This window comes from Gambusia affinis, linkage group LG13 (genome assembly GCF_019740435.1).
Source record: "Gambusia affinis linkage group LG13, SWU_Gaff_1.0, whole genome shotgun sequence".
Classification (NCBI taxonomy): domain Eukaryota; kingdom Metazoa; phylum Chordata; class Actinopteri; order Cyprinodontiformes; family Poeciliidae; genus Gambusia; species Gambusia affinis.
Genome location: NC_057880.1, coordinates 20,431,634 through 20,453,100, shown reverse-complemented (window position 1 = coordinate 20,453,100; position 21,467 = coordinate 20,431,634). Strand labels below are relative to the sequence as shown.

The 21,467-nt window shown below is 37.0% G+C and overlaps 1 protein-coding gene across 9 annotated transcripts in view; it reads left to right on the top strand.

Moving 5' to 3' along the window:
- lyst (lysosomal trafficking regulator) overlaps positions 1 to 21,467 on the top strand; it is a 73,334-nt gene that overhangs the window by 14,591 nt on the left and 37,276 nt on the right. For 8 of the 9 annotated variants that reach the window (XM_044136349.1, XM_044136350.1, XM_044136351.1 and 5 more), the window contains 6 exons: positions 2,522 to 2,720; positions 5,387 to 5,477; positions 7,254 to 9,342; positions 13,565 to 14,513; positions 15,108 to 15,269; positions 18,333 to 18,489. In XM_044136349.1, coding sequence (XP_043992284.1) covers positions 2,522 to 2,720; positions 5,387 to 5,477; positions 7,254 to 9,342; positions 13,565 to 14,513; positions 15,108 to 15,269; positions 18,333 to 18,489 — 3,647 coding nt within the window. Of the gene's footprint in view, positions 1 to 2,038; positions 2,055 to 2,521; positions 2,721 to 5,386; positions 5,478 to 7,253; positions 9,343 to 13,564; positions 14,514 to 15,107; positions 15,270 to 18,332; positions 18,490 to 21,467 lie in introns of those variants that run through there. The other variant, XM_044136357.1, reaches the window with a different exon arrangement.

Below are 21,467 nucleotides of genomic sequence, written 5' to 3'. Positions count from 1 at the left end.
AGTATTACAGGGTTTCTCCCAGTCTATTATAAGCCTGGCGGGCCACCAAGCTTTAATTGTGCCCCCAGAAGACTTACCATTGCTTATGTTTTTTAAAACCTTTTTAAAATGTTTGCATTTTTTAAAGACTTTATATTGGTGTTCAGGTGTTAATCTTCAAATCTTTTAATGACACATAATTATCAAGTGATATTTTGAAATTTTCTGTCAACTTTAAATATTTTTTAACTCCAAAACATGACGGGTTGCTGGATGAATGACTGCCCAAGCACCCAACCACCGGGCTTAGCAAGTTTTTTGAGGGAAACCTTGGTATTAGTTATGAAACTCTCAGAAGCATAGTCGCTTAGCAAAATAGAGAAATATAATTAGAAAATCATGAAATCAGTTTAGACAATTTAGGTTATTTTAAAACATTTTTTTGCTCCAAATTGAAGAAAAAAAATGCAAAAAATTGTTTATTACAAATGATAACTATAATTGTTGTAGTTATAAACTGAAACAAACACTAATATGTACAAGCTGAACATAACATCAGCAACATTTAAAGACTACCAGGTAATTTCCTAAGCATTGAGACAAAGAATAGCTGTTATTCAGGTCAGCTGTTGTTTTACAACTTTAACACTTTATCAGAGTCTACGGCCATAATTTGTTTTCCACCTACAAATTGTATGGACTTTGACTGGAGTTTGATATCATAAGTTGGACAGCCTAAAGCAGAAACATTAACATCTAGTAGGAGATAAAAAGACTCTTCATGTTGTATTTGCACGTTACGTAGGTCTCTGGAGCTCATTTGTGTTATTTCCTATTTATTTGACCTTTAATGACTCACTGAGATCCAAGATCTCCTTTACAAGAGAGACCCGTTTTGATCAAACAAAAAAAATTACAAACATAGCAACAAAACAAGTATGATAGTTAAGACATTATTTGATTTGACTAAATTAAATAAGTTAATAAAATGTGAGATAAAAACAAGAGCAGAAATAAGTATTTGAGATTAAAACAAGAGTTTTAGCTTACCAAAAAAAAATTAAATCAGTTTTCTAGAACTCATTGGTTCTCATTCATTCATCCAAGCACACATTCAGATAAAATTACAGTTCAATTAAATCCAGTTATAACACAATGCACTCAAATTCAGTTCATAATATGTTCTACTTTGTAAAAACGGGATAATGGAGCAGAGTGATTGATGATGGTTGATCAGCAGTGGACAGGGTCTACTCCCTTTCGCAGAAAGAGGAAAAGAAAGAGAGGAGTAGGAAACCAGGCTTAGTATAATCAGCTTTCTCGGGCAACCAGATGGGAGTTGAGCATGAAGGAAAAAGACAGAAAGCACAAAAGCACTAAGACATAAGTACATTTCAATAGAGGGAAGAAGGAAGGACTGAGTAGTTGAAGACAGTAATTTCTCTATCAATGCCTTTGTCCAAGAAAAATATAGAAAAGAAGATGTTATAAGTGGAATAAAAAATCTATAGACTTAGAATTATTGGCTTAAAACAAGCTCTTATACCTTGGGAAAAAGTTAATGTGAGCTAATTTTGTTTTATTTCATGACTACTAAAACATTTGCACTAGAAACTAGTCAAAAATACTTTGCGTTTATTGTATTATCCTAATGAATTCATAAATTGTTAGTTAGATATTGGGTTTATATAATAATACTATGGCCTACTATCCCTAAGACGCCTTTTCTTTTCTTTTAAATACACTCCCAGTTGCTGTAGTAGAAAATACAAACACCAGTGTGTATCAATGACGGTTGCCGACTGAGGTCTTCCACAGGGCACTGGGTACTTGTCAGTTACCAAGACCAGTCCCCTGGACATGTGACATCACATGCTTTCATGTGATACGCTGATCTGCTGCGAATCTGGAAAGCCTCCATTTGAAATTCCGATTTAATGGAATTTGTGCAGCAGAACAGGGAAATCAGTCAGCAGTCATGTGAGGAAGTGTGCAGATCCAGCTAGCAAGACTGAGTCAAGTTTGGAGCGCATACAAGATGTGTGGAGGGAAACCGTTTGGCCCTGCAACATTTGGTAAGATCATGCAGACTGTATGTGTGGATCTGAGCTTTTTGATGGGTCTCTGGGTTTTTATTTGACTGTTTTAAGACAAAAAACAGCCTTAAAATGGCTGCATTGCGAGTGCTACCTTCATGGTTTTTATGGTTTCTAATTATTATGCCGTCCTGGTGCCATGTGTTAAAGGTTCTGCTGACTTTAAAAAGGACTTTCAGTAATTTGTGGAAAAGAGAATCTCTTTAGAGACACGTGCTTGTTGCACACATGTGCAGCAGCTTGGGGCTGCTCTGAAAAGCATGAGGAGGGATTATCACACAATCCAGATTCCTGTTTTTTTTTTTTTTTTGCAACTTTAGATTTAAAAAATCCCCAAATCTTTGTCGTGTTAAAGATTACCTCATACACGTGATGTGTGTTCAGGAAGCTCTAGTCTGTAAATAGATTTTTGCCACAAACTTTTGACGTTTTGTCTTTCCTTGCAGCTCAGACATGAGTGGGGCCAGTAACACCCTGGCCAGAGAGTTTCTGACAGATGTACACCAGCTATGCAGCGCGGTGGCCCAGAGAGCCGAAGCGCGGGATGAAGATGAGGAGGAGAGTCACATGGTGGCGCTAGGCGAGTACCTGGTCAGGGGGCGGGGCTTCCTGCTGCTCAGCACTCTGGACGCCATCATTGATCAGGTAGGAAAAAGCTAATGTACGTTTTCCCTTAAAGTCAAATCATAGTAATAAAAAAACTGAGACAAAATTTTAAAGAGTAGCACAGAATATTTCCAGATTTTATTAATTACTCTATTATCTATAGTCAAAAATGTATTAAAAAAGCGTCTTATATTTAAATGATCTGCTTTTATCTTTTGTTTTAATCACTTTACATTTTGAATTTTATGTAGGTCCAAATCAAGTTTTTAGTCCGATGAAGTAAAAGGGTCAAAGATCAGAGATTTAAAGAAAACGTGGTAAAAAGCATTAAAACTCCCTGTTTCATAAAGTTTCAGGTAGATTTTTTTTCTCTCAGAAAATTGCAGAAAATAAAAAAATCTAGAAATCTGAGGCCAGAAAAGTGGTTGATGTTAAAAAAAAATTACTGAAAGCCTGCACAGCTTGTCTAACTTAGCATAGCATACCTAATTTTAGTATTATTTACTCCAAATTGCTTTTAGTTACAGATTTAGTTTTGCATCGTAAATTCTAGACTACATTCATCATTCATTTAATAGTTAATACAGGAGATGCAACAAGGATGCTGAAGAGAAATGATAACATTTACATCGATATATATTTGTACTGATAACAGTGCAATAAAACGGTTAAATAAACATAAAGGTTGTGCTCTAATTAGATGCTGTAAAGTTTTATGAACTGACCACATTTTCAGTTCTCTAATGGAAATGTTTTTCTCTACAGAGGATGCTTAAATTTCACTGAAGTTTTAAATTCTCTGCACATATCTGTGACGGCTGCTTCTCCAATATCCACCTGTTATCAGTTGGAAATTTTTTCGTTTACCCTTCGGGGTTCAGTACCTAAATATATATTAAGTGTTGTTTATGATGTGGATCTTCGGCAGCAGAAAGAAGGGGAATCTTTTCTTTGTAGCTTGTGTGAAATAGTAGGAATGGCCTCAAGGAAGGAGGTATTATTTCTCCATCAACCAGCACCAGGCTCAGACAGCCCGCTGTTTTGTCTGTTCAGATCGTTGCTGTCTGCACGCTTCACCACGAGGCTTCTGGGAAAGATTTTCAATTACAGTCACAACTTTTAGGTTTTTAATTGCTGTTCAGAGTGTTGTGTTTCTTAGTGAGTTCTGTGTGAGTCTTTGATGGAGTTGGAAATAATGTGACTTCTGGGAGTTATGGTACCCACTTTGTCAGAAGTCTTCCTGCTGCTTAGTCAGATGGCACTGGCACCTATAAAATTTGAGGGTTTTGCAAAGCGTTTAGTGTCCATATTTTATAAACGTTGCTGAATAGGCCTAAAGGAATATGCAGATTAAACCCCAGCAGAGTTTAGACTTCTGTTGTTCATTCAGGAAACTCAGACTGAGGTGACATAAAGACAGCAAAGCCATGATTAAACAAACCCCAAGGATGCAAGTCTTTTTTTGTAGTGTGACAGAGAAATATGATCTTCTACTTCATCAGTTTTACAAAAAACAGCACTTCAGTTTAAGTAAAACTTGAATGGTATGCAAGTTATTATAAATATGACCTCACATGTTTGGACCTTAACTCACTGTTTATAATTCTCATTTTATTTTGGCATTTCGTCTGCAAATTTAAGGCATGCATGTGGAAATTGTCATCACAAGCTCTGGCTGTGTGCGTCAACAGCATCCCGCTAGGGATCAGCTCTAATATGGCAATCAGAGCTACTTTATAATCAGCTTGTGTGTTGCTAATGCTGATTTCAAATCAAAGAGATAGGCTTGTGATTCAGTAGAAAATGTGTTGTGAATTGTATTTGTCCCACTGGGTTGGGAATACCCTCATATGTATATGTATGAAATGTTTTGTATCGTTTATGATTGGGAAATGTAACTCTGCTGTTTTTAGAGATCATATTCAGTCATGAAATGGATGTTTCATAAAAACCTGCTTGATTCCTAGAAAACTTACAATCTGTGTTAAATCGTACCAGAGATCTTAAACTGCTAAACAAAACACTAAAACTGAAAATGTTTTACAAATTTTTGACAAATCAAAAAAAAAAAAAAAAATCTATATTCAGCCTAAAATACTCTCTTCCTTATTCTATTCCTTAGAGTTAGATTTTGAAATAAAGCTCATCTGTCTTCTTCCTCATGGTCAAAAATAATACTACAAATGAATAAATTTGAATTTTATGCCACTTCTAAAATTTGAAGCCTATTTCATCATTGTGTTGTTTTTTATTATTAGAGGAACCTTAATTTCTAGTTTAAGATTTTGTACCACAATTAAACAGTTGAGTACAAACTTGAAACATTTTGTTCAGAACAAAGTGTATTTAACCTTCTACATTTGACAAATGATCAGGTTTGATCATTTTTAATTAACACATGCCGGAGGAATGCAAGGATTACACGTCCGATTCAAAATTCCTCAAACTATGCCCATCATCTAGCTGCTACATTGTCACATTTCTACTGAAATACTTCAAAACAAAAAAAACATAATTTGTAAGTAGAAATATTTATAAATTTGAGGTTTGTAAATGAAAACAATGAAGACTGAATGGATATTTAAATTTAGGGAGGAGTGGTGTATGACTTAGAGGGAGTGTCTTGGCGTGTTGACGAAGTGGGAAAGGTTTTTTTTCTTTCTCTCTCCATCTAAGTAAGTCACTGTGATCTGTTGAACTCTCAGGAGCTGACTTGTCGGGAAGAGCTGCTAACTCTGCTGCTGTCGTTGCTGCCTCTGGTCTGGAAGATTCCTGTGCAAGAGGAAAAAGCTCCAGGTCTGTTGTCAATTATCGTTACCACCTTACTTACTAATTTCTGTTGTTTTGTTAATGCCGTCACACTCCTACTGTAACTTATGTGTTCGGGTTACTTATCTGTAACCCGTGTTCATGTTACAATTATTTTATAACTTATTTGGAGGTTTCATCACTTTATCATCCAGCAGCTTTACAGCATTTGTTTTGATGGGTTCATGTGAAGACAGATGAATGTTTCCTTGTTGATTTTAACTATAACTTTTGATATCATCTTCACATGACAGCAATAAACCTTTATTTTCTCAATGCTGCACTGCACTCAGTTTCCTTTTAGCAGAGTTCCTACATAGTCTTGAAAGTTAAAAAAATCTATAAAGCTTTAAGTATTTTACGAGTCTGGAGTCGCTTAAAAAAAATGAAAGTGTATTATGGAATTTTTTTTCATATCAGATTATCTTAAAATGTTGCTCCAATTATTGTTTTTCATATTTTTTTATATAAAAGCTTTGCATCATCAATATCAAAGGCCTGCAGATGCATACATCCTGGCACACCTTAAGGCTTTATGCATAGATGTTCCTATATTTAAATGAGAAAACGAATAATAACAATGGAAAGTTTCTGAAACACATGACAATTTATTTGTAGTGCTGCATAAAGCTGTCTGTCTATAAAGTATGATTATCTGCCATGAGTTCAAATTGTTCTTTTTATATATTTAAACCTAAAAATGAGAAAAGAATGTACCAAGAAATATGGAAATTCCAGCTTTAGAAGTCTAAAACTTAAAAAAGAAATGTGTAGGAATCCAGATTAATTTTTTTGTTTTTAACTAACTATTAATTATTGCAGCTGTGAGCAGCACAACCTGTCTCAGAGCAGGAGAACATTTGTGTTTGTAGAGGCATATGACCTGAGAACTACTCTGGCATTTAGAAGAAGGCTGCTGATCTTCTGTAACATGGAGTCTAGACATATTTTTGCTTAATTAATTTTTGCTTTCTGAAACTTTTAACACACAAGGTTTTGGGTCTTGGCTAGGCATTAAACTGTCATGAGATTGCCACGAAGTGATAATGCTGAATAAAAATAAAAATAATAGACATGATATAATGCCTACTTATAAATTAAAATGTTTCACATCATGAGTAGATATGAGGACCATGCCATTTGTTATACCTATTGAATAAGCAAAATGCACAAAATGCGCAAAATTCTTTTATTTTCAAGAAATGTGTTCCACTGTACCGTTATTTATCACATTTTCAAAAATGTTTCATTTTAATGATTCATCTAAAACATTATAACTTAATATGACAAGTTAATACATTATTGGTTTTATTACTTTTAAATTGTGAAAATGATGACGTTGTTAGCAAGTAATATGTTACACAGCTTGATAAATATATTTACTAAAGCTGGAAATATTTCTCAACTACAAAATTTTACTTTATTATAAGATTGTGAAACCTTCTTTCAACCTGCTGACTACCAGTGTACAGCAACAAGTGGGAGAGGGACAGAAAAGTTATTCAATTCGTTTTGTTTGTTTGACACAGTGCAGTGTGAAAGTGAACCGTACCAACTGAAAATGTTACAACTGCTACAAATTTTTATCCCCAGTCAAACTGAGCATGCCTGCTTTTACTGACCCAAACCTGCTTTTGACATGTAGTGGAGCATAACCTTCTTCAGTATTCACCTTTTTCACATTTAACTACAAAAATATGCTTTGCTGAAAGTGCCTTTAATGCAGAATGCCAAAACCTGGTGAATGTCTTTGTGTTTGAACAGTTTTCAACCTGCCATCCCTACTTGAAGCATTCCTCAGCCGGGAGGTGAAGGTCGTCCCACTCAGGACGGGACAGAAGGCTGCGTCTGATGAGAAGAGCTCTGGGAAGAGGTCTCGGATTGGCAGTGGCACCTGGAAATCACGGAGATCACGCAGAACGTCACAGAGATACTCTGTAAAAGATGCTCGCAAGTCCCAGGTCTCCACCTCAGATTCAGAAGCCAACTCTGAAGACAGAGCCGTTGGGGGCTCAAGGAGTCGAAGACCACACGGTTCCACCATCCAAGTGAGCTGCCAGCATCACCGCTCTGAGGCCTCGCAGTTGACGTCTACGGCCACCAACACTACAGAAACCATGAGTGCACCGTATCCCCATCCCAGGGCACCTGGGTCTCAGATGGTAGACCACGAAACCTTGACCGATCCAGCTGCAATATCCATCTTCAACCGCATGGAGAACTCTCCTTTCGATCTTTGTCACGTATTGCTTTCCCTATTGGAGAAGGTGTGTAAATTTGACATGAGCATCAATCACAACCCCGGTCTGGCCATCAGCGTCGTACCAACCCTCACGGAGATCTTGACTGAGTTTGGAGAATGCTGTGGTCCGGCGGGAGGAGGAGGGATGGGAGTAGAGGAACTGGCTGGAGGCTGGACAGAGGAACCGATCGCATTGGTTCAGAGGATGCTGCTACGCACCATCTTGCATTTGATGTCTGTGGATATAAGCCAGAGCGACAAACTTCCAGACAGCCTGAGGCGAAGTTTGACAGACTTGCTGCGAGCAACTCTCAAAATCCGAAGCTGTTTGGAGAGGCAGAATAACCCTTTTGCCCCACGGTCAAAAAAGACCCTACAGGAGGTTCAGGAGGATTTTTCTTTTTCCCGTTATCGCCACAGAGCTCTACTACTTCCTGAGCTTTTAGATGGAGTACTACAAGTCCTCCTGAGTTGCCTCCAGGCTTCAACGCCCAACCCTTTCTTCTTTAGCCAGGCTCTGGAGCTCATCCATGAATTTGTCCAGCACCGTGGCCTTGAGCTCTTTGAGGCCACGGTTCTGCGGCTGGAGGGACTCAGCAGGGCAAGTTTGGATGTAGGCAGAGAGGCGTCGGAGAGGATACGCGGTCTCATTGCAGGGGTCTTCAAAATAATCAGCGCTATTAAGAAAGCCAAGTCAGAACAGCTTCATCAATCGGTTTGTGCTCGGCGCCGGCACCGTCGCTGCGAGTATTCCCACTTCCTCCATCACCACAGAGACCTGTCAGGCTTGCCGGTCTCCGCTTTCATGCAAGCGGCAAGACGCAACCCCTTTGAGGAGGTTGTGGAAGGCTCAGAGGAATCTGAGGGGGATACAGTGCGTTACCCTGAGAGATGCTGCTGCCTCTCTGCCTGTGCCCACCAATGTCTTCGGCTCCTGCAGCGGCTCTCGCCCAGTGGACCGTCTGTGCTGCAGGTATTAGCTGGGATTCAAGCTGTTGGAATCTGCTGTTGCATGGACCCTCGCTCAGTTGTAGGACCCCTTTTACATGCTTTCCAATCTCCAGGTCTCCGTAGTTACCAGTCCCATGTGCTCAGTGTGCTAAGTCGGCTGATTTTAGACCAGCTTGGTGGGGGTCAGCCGTCAGAGAAAGCTAAACTGGCCTCTTGTAACATCTGTACTCTAGACAGCAGCCAACTTCCAGGTCTGGAGGAGACATTGCAACAAGGAGAACCTGCAAATATTTCTACCAGTTTATGTTTCCGCTCCCAAGGTATCCTGCCTAGCGGAGGAGGGGCTGAGGATATGCTCTGGAAGTGGGATGCTCTGGAGGCTTACCAGGAACTAGTGTTTGGTGAGGACTGGCAGCTGAGCCAGCAGATAGCTGGCCACGTGTGCCATCTAACACTACGCGGCAATGCTATAGTTCAGTGGCAACTCTACACACACATCTTCAACCCCGTTCTGCAAAGAGGGGTGGAGTTGGTCCACCATGCTCAGCAGCTGGGGGTTTCTACCGTCTGCACTCAGGTCTGCAGCTACCACACACAGTGCCTGCCTGTGGAGGTCCTACTCATCTACCTGCAAACATTACCAGCACTTCTCAAATCAAGGTGAGCTCCTCAACCACTCTTCCTTTCTTCAATCTGGAATCTTCTAACCTAAAAGTGGCCTATTATGCTTCCTTGAACAGGTTAGAATAGGTTTGTGGGTAATTCAAAACATGTTCATCTCATTTTTTGTACAAAATCATTCTTAGATAATAAGATTTTAATTCCTTTCAGAATGAGTTGTGTTGGGACTTCTTGTCACCTTAAATCCACATTGCTGCTGCTGGCCACGCCCCTCAACACAAAGTTTACACTCACACGTGAAAATGGCTGCAGACAGATGCGGCAGATACAACACTACATCTTTGAAAATCAGAAGTGGAGCCTCCTGTACAACCAACAAGAATGCAGCAAGTGGTTTTTGAATAGTAAGACAATAATTAAACACTTGTCTCTTGCAGCAGCCATTATACAATGGTAAAACCAGCTGACCAGACGTGCTGGAGCTCCCTTTGGTCTGCTAAGTAACGGCTCTGGGCTCAGCTCAGGTTGCTAAGTAATGGCGCAGTGCTATTTCAAAACAAAAATCGGAAGATTTTTGAAACGGCTCATTTTCTAGACCCCAAAAAACATAAATTTATTGGCAAAAAAAATGTCGCTGTGTATTTATTTCCATATAAATGGAAAATTAGAATTTTCATACAAGAAGTCCCCTTTAAGTTTTCTTTGCTTTTGTTGGTTTTGCTCAACTGTTAGCAGCTACCAATCCCAAAGACGTTGGGATTGTTTGCATAAATACCATAAATCCATATACTTCTCAGTTGTTATAATTTAGTTCTGCATTGCAATTTTCAACAGTTCAGGGATTGTTTGAACACGAGACATAAACTTACCCAGCCACCTCAAAGAAGACCATATCCACTTGGTCATGAGATCCCTCTTTCCAAACCCGTGGTAATTGTTACTAATCAATAATTTATCCTGTTTTGGTGTCTCTACTAAGAGATGCAAGACTATTGACTGTTATGTAACATTGTTGCCTGTCTTTATAAGGCAGGTATTATTGATTCACGTACTACATTTCTTTTTCTAACCCTTAAAAATAGATTTAAGAAGAGCTACATAAACGTATGGAATTAAATCATTATGTGTTTTCTTTTGTGACCCATTTAGATTGGGTTCAACTAGCTTGGTGTATACTGAGAGATAAGTGAGCAAAAGTTCTCCCTTTTGAGATGCTCACTCAAAAGTACACCTAATTTTAATTGTTGAATGACGTTTTGAGGACGTTTAGCAGTTGTTTATGTATAATATTTATAGTTTCTATTTGTGTTTTTCTTGCTACATTCTCAGGTAGTTTGATGGGCCGATTAATATTTACTACTGATACTGATTTTGGCCAATTTGAATTTCTCTGCTGTTAAATTTGCAAAAACATTTAACAGCAGCATTCAAAATATTTTCTGTCTTTATATTAGCAATTATTGCAAACAGCATTTCTAAAATAGCAGCCATTTTGTGTATTCCTCAAAGATTTTTAAAAGGCTAACTCCCCAAATCCTCCATGTTCCAAACTGGAGCGACTTTGGTGTACTCTGCTCTAATTTGGCATTTTCATGTGAAAATCTTGTCTCTTGCAGTCTGATTGAACCGTAGAAATATCGAAATATGTCAAAGAAAACATACTTTTCCTCTAAATAGCTTCTTGTGTTCCTATATTCTTCCTCTGACTTCTCTTTTAAGCACCTCATTGATGCTAACTGTCTTCCTTCAGTAACCACTTACAACCCAAAGAGTGTTGTTGTTGTAACCTGGTAGAGGTTACAACAACAACACTGGGGATTTCACTGATTGGAAAAAGACAGAACTTTTAAACTTTCACTCTGAAGAACATATTTCTTTTCTTCAGATGTTTTTTGGGTGCATCTCTAATGTTGAAATAGTTTTTGTGCCTCATTTAGTTCAGCTAAGTATGTGGGGAAAAAAACCCTTTTGGATAAATTTGCACAACTTTAATAAAATGTTTTGTTATTCTTTGAAATTTCATATTAAATATTTAAGTCCTAAATGTATCATAATTCCCCTATACTTTGCGCTATCTGAAAAATTCCAGCAGTTTCTGAAGGAGGAAATGTTGCTCTTTCCAGCCGATGTTGGGTTATTACGGTAATTTCACTCCCGCTGTAGAAGGGGGTGAAATTAATCTGAGGCGCGCTCTTTTAATAGACGGTAAATAGTGAAAATAACTTGCCAGAATTGAAAGTTCCAGTTGTTATGCATAAGTGGACAAATATATTTATTCACAGGACATTTAAAGAACTGCGTACAGTTAGAGTAAACAAAAAATATCCAGCCGACATTTTAAATTTAGGACATAAAGGGTTAATCAATTCATCTGATGCCTGGCTTAGACTGACATGTCACATTTAAAGTATTTAACCTGTTCTAGGAAACAAAATGATCAAATCCAGCTAAAGAGAAATTGCTTTTATGCAAGCCCACAATTTGAGGGAAAAAAAGTACATTTGAATTTTATGGTTGTTCTGTAAATTAAGGAGCTCCATCTGCTGGACCAATCTGGTAACATTGTTTTGATAAAAACAGAATTGGTAGATTATCAAGTTCCTCATGTATATATTAGGTGACATTATAGCATTTGAAGATAATTAAAACAAGCAGTTTTATGCTGTTTGAATACATGCTATGACTCTACATCTGTGACCGTTGGCTTAACACGACTTCTTTTCATAAAATCGTACATATCACGACACGGGGAGTTAAAGATGAGCCATCTCGATGGAATTTCACATTACCAATGAAACCAGGAAATGTTCCGGAGAGCAAATCTAATAAAGAATGAGATAAATTGGAGGAAGGGTGAGGAAAGTGTTTCAATTTCAGGGAGAAAAATTAACAACTTAATGTAGAAATTGAACTTATTTAATTCATAGATGTCCAAATCCAGTCCTTAAAAGTCAGTGTCCTGCCAGTTTCAGACGAGTCTCTGCTCCAACACAGCTCATTCAAATGTTCCACTTTGGACACCACTACTTTAATTAAAAACCATTATTTGTACTGGCAGGTAGTTAATGTGTAAATTCAGAAAATATCAAGTATTGTTTTTTTGATTTAACCTTATCCTAGAAGTTAAATAAGGTTATTTCTCGTATTAGATGTAATATTTTGTTAGTCATCTCTCTCATTTGTGTTAAAGTTTAACACAAATTTAAATCTACATCATAATTATGATGGCTCTTAAAACACAAAGAGCAAAAAGCATACTGGATATGAAATACAGTAGCAGTTGTGGTTTAGTTTTAGCTTATCTAAAGCTGTTAGCTACTGAGTTGCGTATATTGTGGTCTATTTATATAAAGGTGCTTCTAGTGAATTATGTAAGTCTAGTACAGCTTTAGATAATCTGCATATGGTTTTCCCAACATAAGAGAAATTGATCCGTTATCCATTTAGATTTCTACCACACTCAGAAAAAGAGGCTAGTATATATATATATATATATATATATATATATATATATATATATATATATATATATATATATATACTGGAGATATATATATATATATATATATATATATATATATATATATATATATATATATATATATATATATATATATATATATATATATATATATATATATATATATATATATTCTGTCTGACAGATACTTGTGCTTGGTACAACCATATGTTCAGTTTGAATTGATTAAACATATTTATTTAAAAGTACGGACACGATCGCTGTAGCAAGAATAAATTTACCACTGACTATAAGGGGCGTATTTATTTATTCCCTGTATGTTTAATTCACATGTGGATTGATAGGAACACATTATAGGAGAAAATGTATTAAAAATCACAGTGGACATATTGGTGCTAAAAATCATAGCTAGACTTGATCTGAATTAACTAAATTTATCGACTGAGCGTGACCTTTAAGGTTGTGACTGTCTCTAATGCAGATGGTCTTTTTATCTCCCCATCTTTTGATTTGGTTTTTTTCCAAAAGATTAAAAACACATGTTTTGAATTTTCATCTGTTTTTATCTGTTTCTCACCAGTTCTGTTATTCATTTTTGACATTTAAATGCCCCTGAATTAGAGTTAGACTCAAAATTATTCATACCTTTGGTAGATTTGGATTTAAAGTAATTTTCATTCAACCTAGACGTTTGTTTCTGATGTGAAATGAGACGGGCATCTCGTTTATAGATGATACATGGTAGCTCTACTCATTGTAGTTTCATATTTTGTGTTTCAGAGTGGTGCGAGACCTTTTCGTCAGCTGTAATGGGCTCAACCAGGTGACAGAGCTTGTCTACCTCGACCAGACTCGCTCTTTGGCCTTGAAGGTGTTTGAAACTCTGATTATAGGAGTCGGACATCAGCAGAGTGACGGACTTCTTTATGAGCTGGAGAGTGCCGACACCAAAGAAAGGGAGGCCATCCTCGGCCTGGCTGAGGAGCTAGGGTCACGAGGGGCCGGAGAAGGCCCACAGAGTCTTAGCAAGTTCTACGAAGGCCTAAAGGAAGTGTATCCGCGTCACAAAAGCCGAACTGGACAGAACCATGGACCAGGGAGAAGCAGAACGGAGACCCACCTGCATGTGATCAACCTGTTCCTCTGTGTGGCCTTCCTTTGTGTCAGCAAAGAGGCAGATTCTGACCGGGACTCTGCCAACGACTCTGAGGACACTTCAGGTTACGACAGTACAGCGAGCGAACCACTAGGGGGCCGCCTGCCGTATCTGTCCCCAGACAGCGTAGCGTTGCCCTCTAAAGAACAGCTACGTCGAGCCGCGGACGTCTGGTCTGTGTGCCGCTTCATCTACATGGCCAGCCCTCTGTTCCAAAGGCAGTTCTTCAGGCTCGGAGGACTGGATGTGTGCCTGCGCCTCATGGCCATGGTCATCCAGAAACTCTCTTGTAAGAGCAAGGATGGCAAAACGAAGAAGAAAAGAGAGGGCAAAGGGAAAGGCAGCCCTGAGTCTGCAGTTCCTGCTGCTTCACTGGGATCTGAAGATCCTCCCTTTGAAGCAGGAGATTTTCACAGTTTGGGTCCGACTGAGGGGAAGACCAAAGATCCAGGAAAGAGGTTTGATGAACAGTGGCAGCTTCAAAGTATTCGTCTTCTTGAGGCCCTGCTGGCGATTTGTCTGCACAGCGCTAACTCTGCCATGCAGAGGATAGAACCGGAGCTTTCTTCTCAGGTTGGTTTAATCTCTGTGGCTAATTTTCTTTAATTAATTGATTATTGAAAGAATCATAAATTAATTTGGTAATTGATTAATCACTGAGTGGTGTATGCAGACTCCAAAAAGGCCATTAAGCACCTTTTGATGTCCAATTATTAATCACTTAGTCAACACAAACAATCAAAGGCTAAACTTTTCACATGTTGATGTGAAATTTTGTATTTATTATTTTTTTAGTTCCAGATGCATCATTTGCCACAAATAATCGAGCGTACACTAAAGGAATGCTGTTATTGCATTTTGGGAAATTAAATATGTATTTCTTTCATTTAAAATGGTATTGAATTATTAGTTTATTAGCATCTTTTAATGTACTTATAATGTTTTATAAAAAGGCTCAAGTGATTAAGTGAAAATCTGCAGACTGTGCCACTTTTTAAATGAGATTAATCGTATTAATTGTCACAATAATCGATTAATAGTTGCAGCTCTATTTATTTTCTCTGTACCTCAGCCACAAAAAACTATAACATTTAGTGTAAACCTGACCTGTAAACTTTTTGCTCGCACTTTGAGAAGTCCTGATCTATTGCATTTTAACTTCAACAGCCTCAGTCTGTGGAGGAGACCCTGTTGGAGGTGAGAGACCAACTGTCTCGCTCAGGTGTGGTGAACTCTGACCTGGCTGTACCTCTGTTCGACTCCCTGCTGCGAGTGGCCTTGGCTCAGGTGTCTTCATGTACCGATACACCTGAGGAGAAACCAGAGAGGGTAAGTTCTGCATAGCAAGATGCAATCCTTGCATATTTTATTAATGGGTTTATGTCGGCACTTGATTTTGATTTTGACTTCAACACGGCAAAAACGCAAAATCCTACTAAGAATTTTTGGTGTAGTTTCTAGTGCAAATATTTTAGTTTTGTTTTACTTCAAGAGTGTTAACTTACAGGTAAGTAAGTTACATTTTCTCATGTGACAAAATTTGCTAGTTGAAGTAGTATCTTTTTATCAGTACTAAGGAATGATTGTCTCAAAACAAGCTTTTCTGTCTTGCTTTAAAGTTACTTGCAAGTTTGTCTGTCTTATTTCAAGTGTAGTAAAATAGTTGCACAAAAAATTAGACCAAAATTATAAAAATATTTTATGTTTTTGCACTGTAGTAACTTTAATTAATATGTTCTGTTTTACTTTTATTGTTTGCTGCAGTTTTTTCAAACATACATATAGGAAAGTGAAGGTGATTGCAAACATGCCTGTCCAATATTTCCATTGTTGTTTGGAGTTTTCAGATCCATGAAGTATTTGTCTTTAGGGTGTACTTAATGTTAAATGTGCTCTCAGTTGAAGAGTTTGCCATCCTACTTATTCAAGTTTGGTGAGCTGATTTAATAAAATACATTATTTTTGTTGTATTTTAGTGGAACTGGCTTCAACAAAATTAAGTTAAATGTTGCTACAGCCAAAGAAGAATTTTAGTAATTGAGAAAATTATCTAATTTTGATCAGAGGATGTTTAGTTTGCAATGTTTTAGCTTCATTTTTACTTTCTTGTCTATTATTCCTCCTCTGCTCTGTTATTTTTAAATAAATTCCCACCAGCCATAACACTGAATTTAGCAAGTTGGCAAATGGTTGTTTGATTTTCAAGATGTCATGAAGGTGATAACTAAGACACTATCACCCAGTTATGAACGTTATCAACTCCCCCTCTGCTGTTTCCGTTCTGAATTACCTGATTTATTGGTATCAAACCAACAAACCTGATCTCTTTAGCTTTGTTGGCTAATAATAACTTCACCTTTATGGTAAAATATAAAAACAATATTAAAGTAAATATATTAAAGAAGTTGAGCATAAATGAAAGAAAAGCAGTCATCCAACGAAGTATTGTCGGTCACTAAAGTAAAGCATTTACACCATGTTGCTGAGCAACCACTATCTGGACATCAAGATGGGAAACATAATTACAGCGTCCATGAAGAGCAAGCATGACCTATTTAAATTTACACTCAGTTTCACCCACTTTTATGTGTTTGGTGCTAAAGCATTTTATTTTTATCAGCAACATTTATCATCTATAACAAATCTGAAAATTAATTCAAACATTAAACTATTCATGATAATTACAGCTGCATGAATGTTGATGTGTGTCTCCACCAGCTTTGCACTATAAAAACCTCAGAGTGTCTATGACCATCAGTTTTCCAGAATTCTCACTTTGGACTTTGATTAGGCCACTTAAACACATTAAGGAGCTGTGATCTGTTTCATATTGGACCAATTTATGGGTGTTTAGCTGCTTGAAAGCTAAACCTCGGCTGTTCTAAACTGAGGTTTAGAGTATTTAGTCTCTGCTGAAGTAGTCAACATCCACACAGCATGATGAGGCCACTACCATGCTTCTCAATGGGTCCAGGGTCTCGTCAGTCTTCTCCCACACAGTGTTTTGGATGTAGGTCCAAAATTTCAAGTTATGTAACATTTTCTTTGTTTCCAGCTGCAAATTTAAATTTTTATTTGATTTTCTGTCATTCGTCCATAAGTCGCTGATTGGTTTATCAAATGACAAATAATAATCTTATAGTGATCCAGAGTGCACCACCTGGAAGCCTGACCATATAAGGCCAATATTGCCCTTTACACTGGCTGCCTGTTTCATATCAGATAGATGTTAAGATTCTTTTTAACAACTTGTAAACTTCACATCTATGTCCAGAACCTTAAGATTCAGTAATCAGTTGCTATTGGAAGTCACTCTGACTTGACTTGAGCTCAAAGGAGATCGGGCTTTCTCTACTTCTGCTCCTATTCTCTGGAATAAATTATCTTCCCAGATTAGATCTGTCCACACCCTGGGTCATTTTAAATTGCTTCTTAAAACACGAGTGGAAAGACCGCTACTTCGCTGGCATTTAATTAAGGCCTGATATTGTAACTTTTCTGTTGTGATGTTTTATTTTTATTTTATTTACTTATTTTAATGTTTTAATTCCATCAATTTATTCTACTACGGCATTGTTTTTGTACAGCAAATTGGTGCAGTTTTGACCTGTTTTTAAAATAGTTGTCCAGTTAGCAGACTCTTCCACCTGAGCTGTGGCTGTCTGTAAAGTTTAATTATAAGTTGACTTTTGAGGGATTTTGTTTTTGCACTGGATTTAAAATCCATTTAATTAATATTCATGATTTTGAAGTGCAAAATGCACAAAAGTATAAGGTGTATAAATACTTTTCCCAATCACTGTAACTGCATTGTTTCTGTAAACTAAAAGTATTGGATGAGAACATATCTCATCCATCTTTTTTTTTCTTCTCAGCTTTGTTGTTTTTCTAAGAGCTTAGTACTTTATCTGTAGACCCAGCAGAGTGTGATGTTTACTTAAAAATTACCCAATTTGCAAAGCTCTGAAATTAGTGTTTCGCAACAGAATGCGTTGCATTTTTTGAGACGATTACCTACACGTCACAGTTTAAAGGTATGCTTTCTCACATCTTGGTGGTGTCAGAATAATTCCTTCTTGTCTGTATTGTTGTTGGGAGTTTTCTGATGTGTGCATACTATAACCAACTGTGCGCAACAAGGAACTGGGCTGTGTAGATGCAGTGCAAGTCAGCTGATATTTGTCTTATGACCAAAAACTTGTACTTTTTTCCCTGCCTTTTTCACCACACGAGTGGAAAGACCACTACTTGTCATGCTGGAAATACATTTGGTCAAGGAGATTTGTTTTTTCAATCATCAAAGGATTTGGCAATTAATCTTAAATCTTACCACCATTTAAGGTAGCAGGATTGGGGAGGAGAAATTAAGCTTCTTTTTTTTTTTTTTACCAGAAGCTCCAGGTGTTTGCCGAGGGGGCGGCTCCGGCAGGAGATCTGTCTGAGGAGGTGGATGAGGTGCAGAGCTGTAGTGTCAGGCTCCCAGGAGAGGAGGAGGGCTACGACGCTGATAGCGAAAGCAACCCGGAGACCATGAAGCAGCAGGAAGAGGGTAGGTCCACACATAAATGCACACTAAAACTGTGTACACAACTCTTTGTTACTGCAAACCTGAACCGTTTGCTTCAGCTGTGCTGTTTCCTTTGGATTACTATAAACGTAATCTGCTCTTTGCGTCTTGTTTTTGTTGCTGAGAAATGTCAGCAGACTTATCTGGCTTGACTAAGAGGTCATGTGCTGGTCTCAACCTCTGACCCTGCTGAAAACTTCCCTCAGGAAAACCTGATTTCTAACTCTGATCAACTCTAAACTGAATGGTTCTGGACTTTTTGTTTGTTTTGGGTTTTTTTTGCTTTTGACCCGTTCTGTCGTGTGACAGAGATAAAGCTACATCCTCCTGCAGAAAATAATTAGCAAGAAGAAGTTGATATTTTTATTGCGTATGGATGACAAAGCAGAAAGCAGCCCTGAGCCCGATGCAGGTTAACAAATTGACCTGATTACGCTGGTTTTTTCACTTTAATCTCCTCAGAAAGGACTCGTGATAAGTTTTACAACTGGCTGGCAGCAAGATGCTTTGGACTCATAAGCTGCATCTTGTGACTTGAGGTTCCAATCTGACAGAGGCGCTGGCTTCATGGAAAACGATTGCATCACCTAAAATAGAGAGCGTTTTAATTTTGAAGAATGAGAAACAAAACCCCATCAGCTCTAACTAATGAATTATCACGTTTTGAATCGTTCTGTCTATGAAATGACTATCTCTGCCAAATCTTTTTGAAATGGTCCTTTTTTTGACCTTTAGTCAGACTAAGTACGATCAGACACATTGTTTTTGAATCAATGCATCTTTTTCTACTTTAAATAAAAAACATATATTGTGCTAAATAGTGACAACTGTGGCCATGAGCTTTAACATCTATAATTATTTCGTGTCAAATTTATGACACATTTGTTTTGTGTTTTATATTTATTTTTAAATAAGGCACATACATTGATGGCTGTTGTGACTTTTTTACACTTAAATGTTAAGCATATTTTACATGATGATTATTATTATTTGTTTTGAACATGATTGTATATAATTACAAAGGTGAAGTGAAATATATTTAAGTGCAAGACATGATTTATATGAATAGAGGAAGTCCTTTAATTTGAAAAATGCTTAAGGATCTGTTACTGTTTTGTCACTATCTTGTTTTGTTGACTTCTGATTGCTATTGGTTACGAACGGTTGGTTGTCCGTTGTTGTTGTTTTATCGCTTGCTGCTGAGGCCGTTCTTTTTTTCCTCTTCAATAAATACTGAACAGCAAGGTTCAGTAAAAGAAATACGAGACTCCGTCTTGTTTGAGAAGAAGCTTCACTCCGTAACAATGGCAGTACAGCAGCCACATTACACAATCGTCTTTGTAGTTTTATATAAATAAAAAAAAAATATGTCAAAATACTCGTTATTGCTGTCCAACGTGTTGAATTCACCTTTCAGCTTAGACATCAGTATAACTAGAAAATCAAAATTATGAAACAAACACAAAAATTACTTTTTCTGCCAAAAAAAAAAACGAAACTAGTGAAAATAAATAAATAAATAAATAAATAAATAAATAACAAAAACAAGCATGAGTGCTTCTCCACCCCCAAAAATAAAAACATAAAAAAAAAAAAAACAGATTTATTTTTTAACCATAAAAGAACATTAGTACAGAAGGTAAAAATTGCTGGTTAAAAAATAAAATTACCTAATAATTTCCTCACTCAAAGACTGCTTTATTTTACTCTCCTTCCTTGTAACAACCCACATGTTGCCAATGTTTAAACAAAATTGGGCTTTAATGCCCTAAAAACCTTATACCTTAAAATCCACAAACCTGCCCATTTGTTGTTTTTTAAAGCCATTGTAAGTCTCTCCCTTACATTTATTTGGTATACTGTATTTTGCTAATCATCAATCTTTCATATATCTACCTGGAACCATTTTCTTAGATTTGTTTTCATAAGATTATTCAATAACTTAAGAAAAACTGTTTTTAAAGTGGGGGAAAAAAAAAAAACTTGAGGCACAGACCAAACACATTCAGCAGTGCAATTGAAGAATTAAGGTCAACTTCATTTATGCCTATTTTGTGTCTTTAAGTTCTAACTGCAGGCTTTCAAAATAACTCTTAAATAATTTGCACAGATGTGAGTACTTGGATGCGAGATCAAAGCAGCTCGCTCTCTAGAAAAACCATGACTGATGTCGGAGATTCTTCAAAAGCTTAAAAGTTTATAAAGAGCCTTTTTCTCTCAATGAGACATTCACACTTATTGAAGTACTTTTGCTTCACATACTGAGTGTAGAGTAAATTTACTGCAACTCAAAACATCTTTTTCTCATCAGCTGTTGAATTTTTTAATTATTTTGAAATTTTAACTTAGGAGATTTTTTATTTTTCAACTTTGTTTTGTCAAACTTTTTATAGCTGCTGATTAGACCTGATTTTGAAAATATTTACTTAAATTAAGGGTTCGCTCTTCCATACATTTTCTGTTTAACTTAAGGCTTTTTAGACACTTTTTTAGCAGGAGTTCCAACAAATTCTCTGTTTGCGGCATGAATGCATTAAATTTTTTCTTTTCTCGACTTCTCTTGTGTTGCAAAGTGCAGCTTTTTTTTTTTTTTTTTTTTTTTTTTACACAACCTGTATTGAAAGCACCAATAACTTACCCAGTGTAACCATTATCTCTGATAAAGTAAAAAGAAAAAACACACGTAAATGGACGGAGAATGAGGAGTTTTGGTTAAAGAGCGTGCAGGTGACAGACGTGTTAGGATATGATTTTTACTTGTCGTTCACTGTTACTTCAGCAGTAATGGTGCCGTCTTTATTGGGCATTTTATCAGAATGTAAGCGTCATTTAATTTTAATGACAGTTTTAATGAAACTGTCAGACCTTCAGGGGTTTGGGTTAAACTGCTGACAAAAATATGTTTTTAACAACTTAATCTGTCATTTTGGTGCTTTTTATATTCTGTTTTAAATTGAACA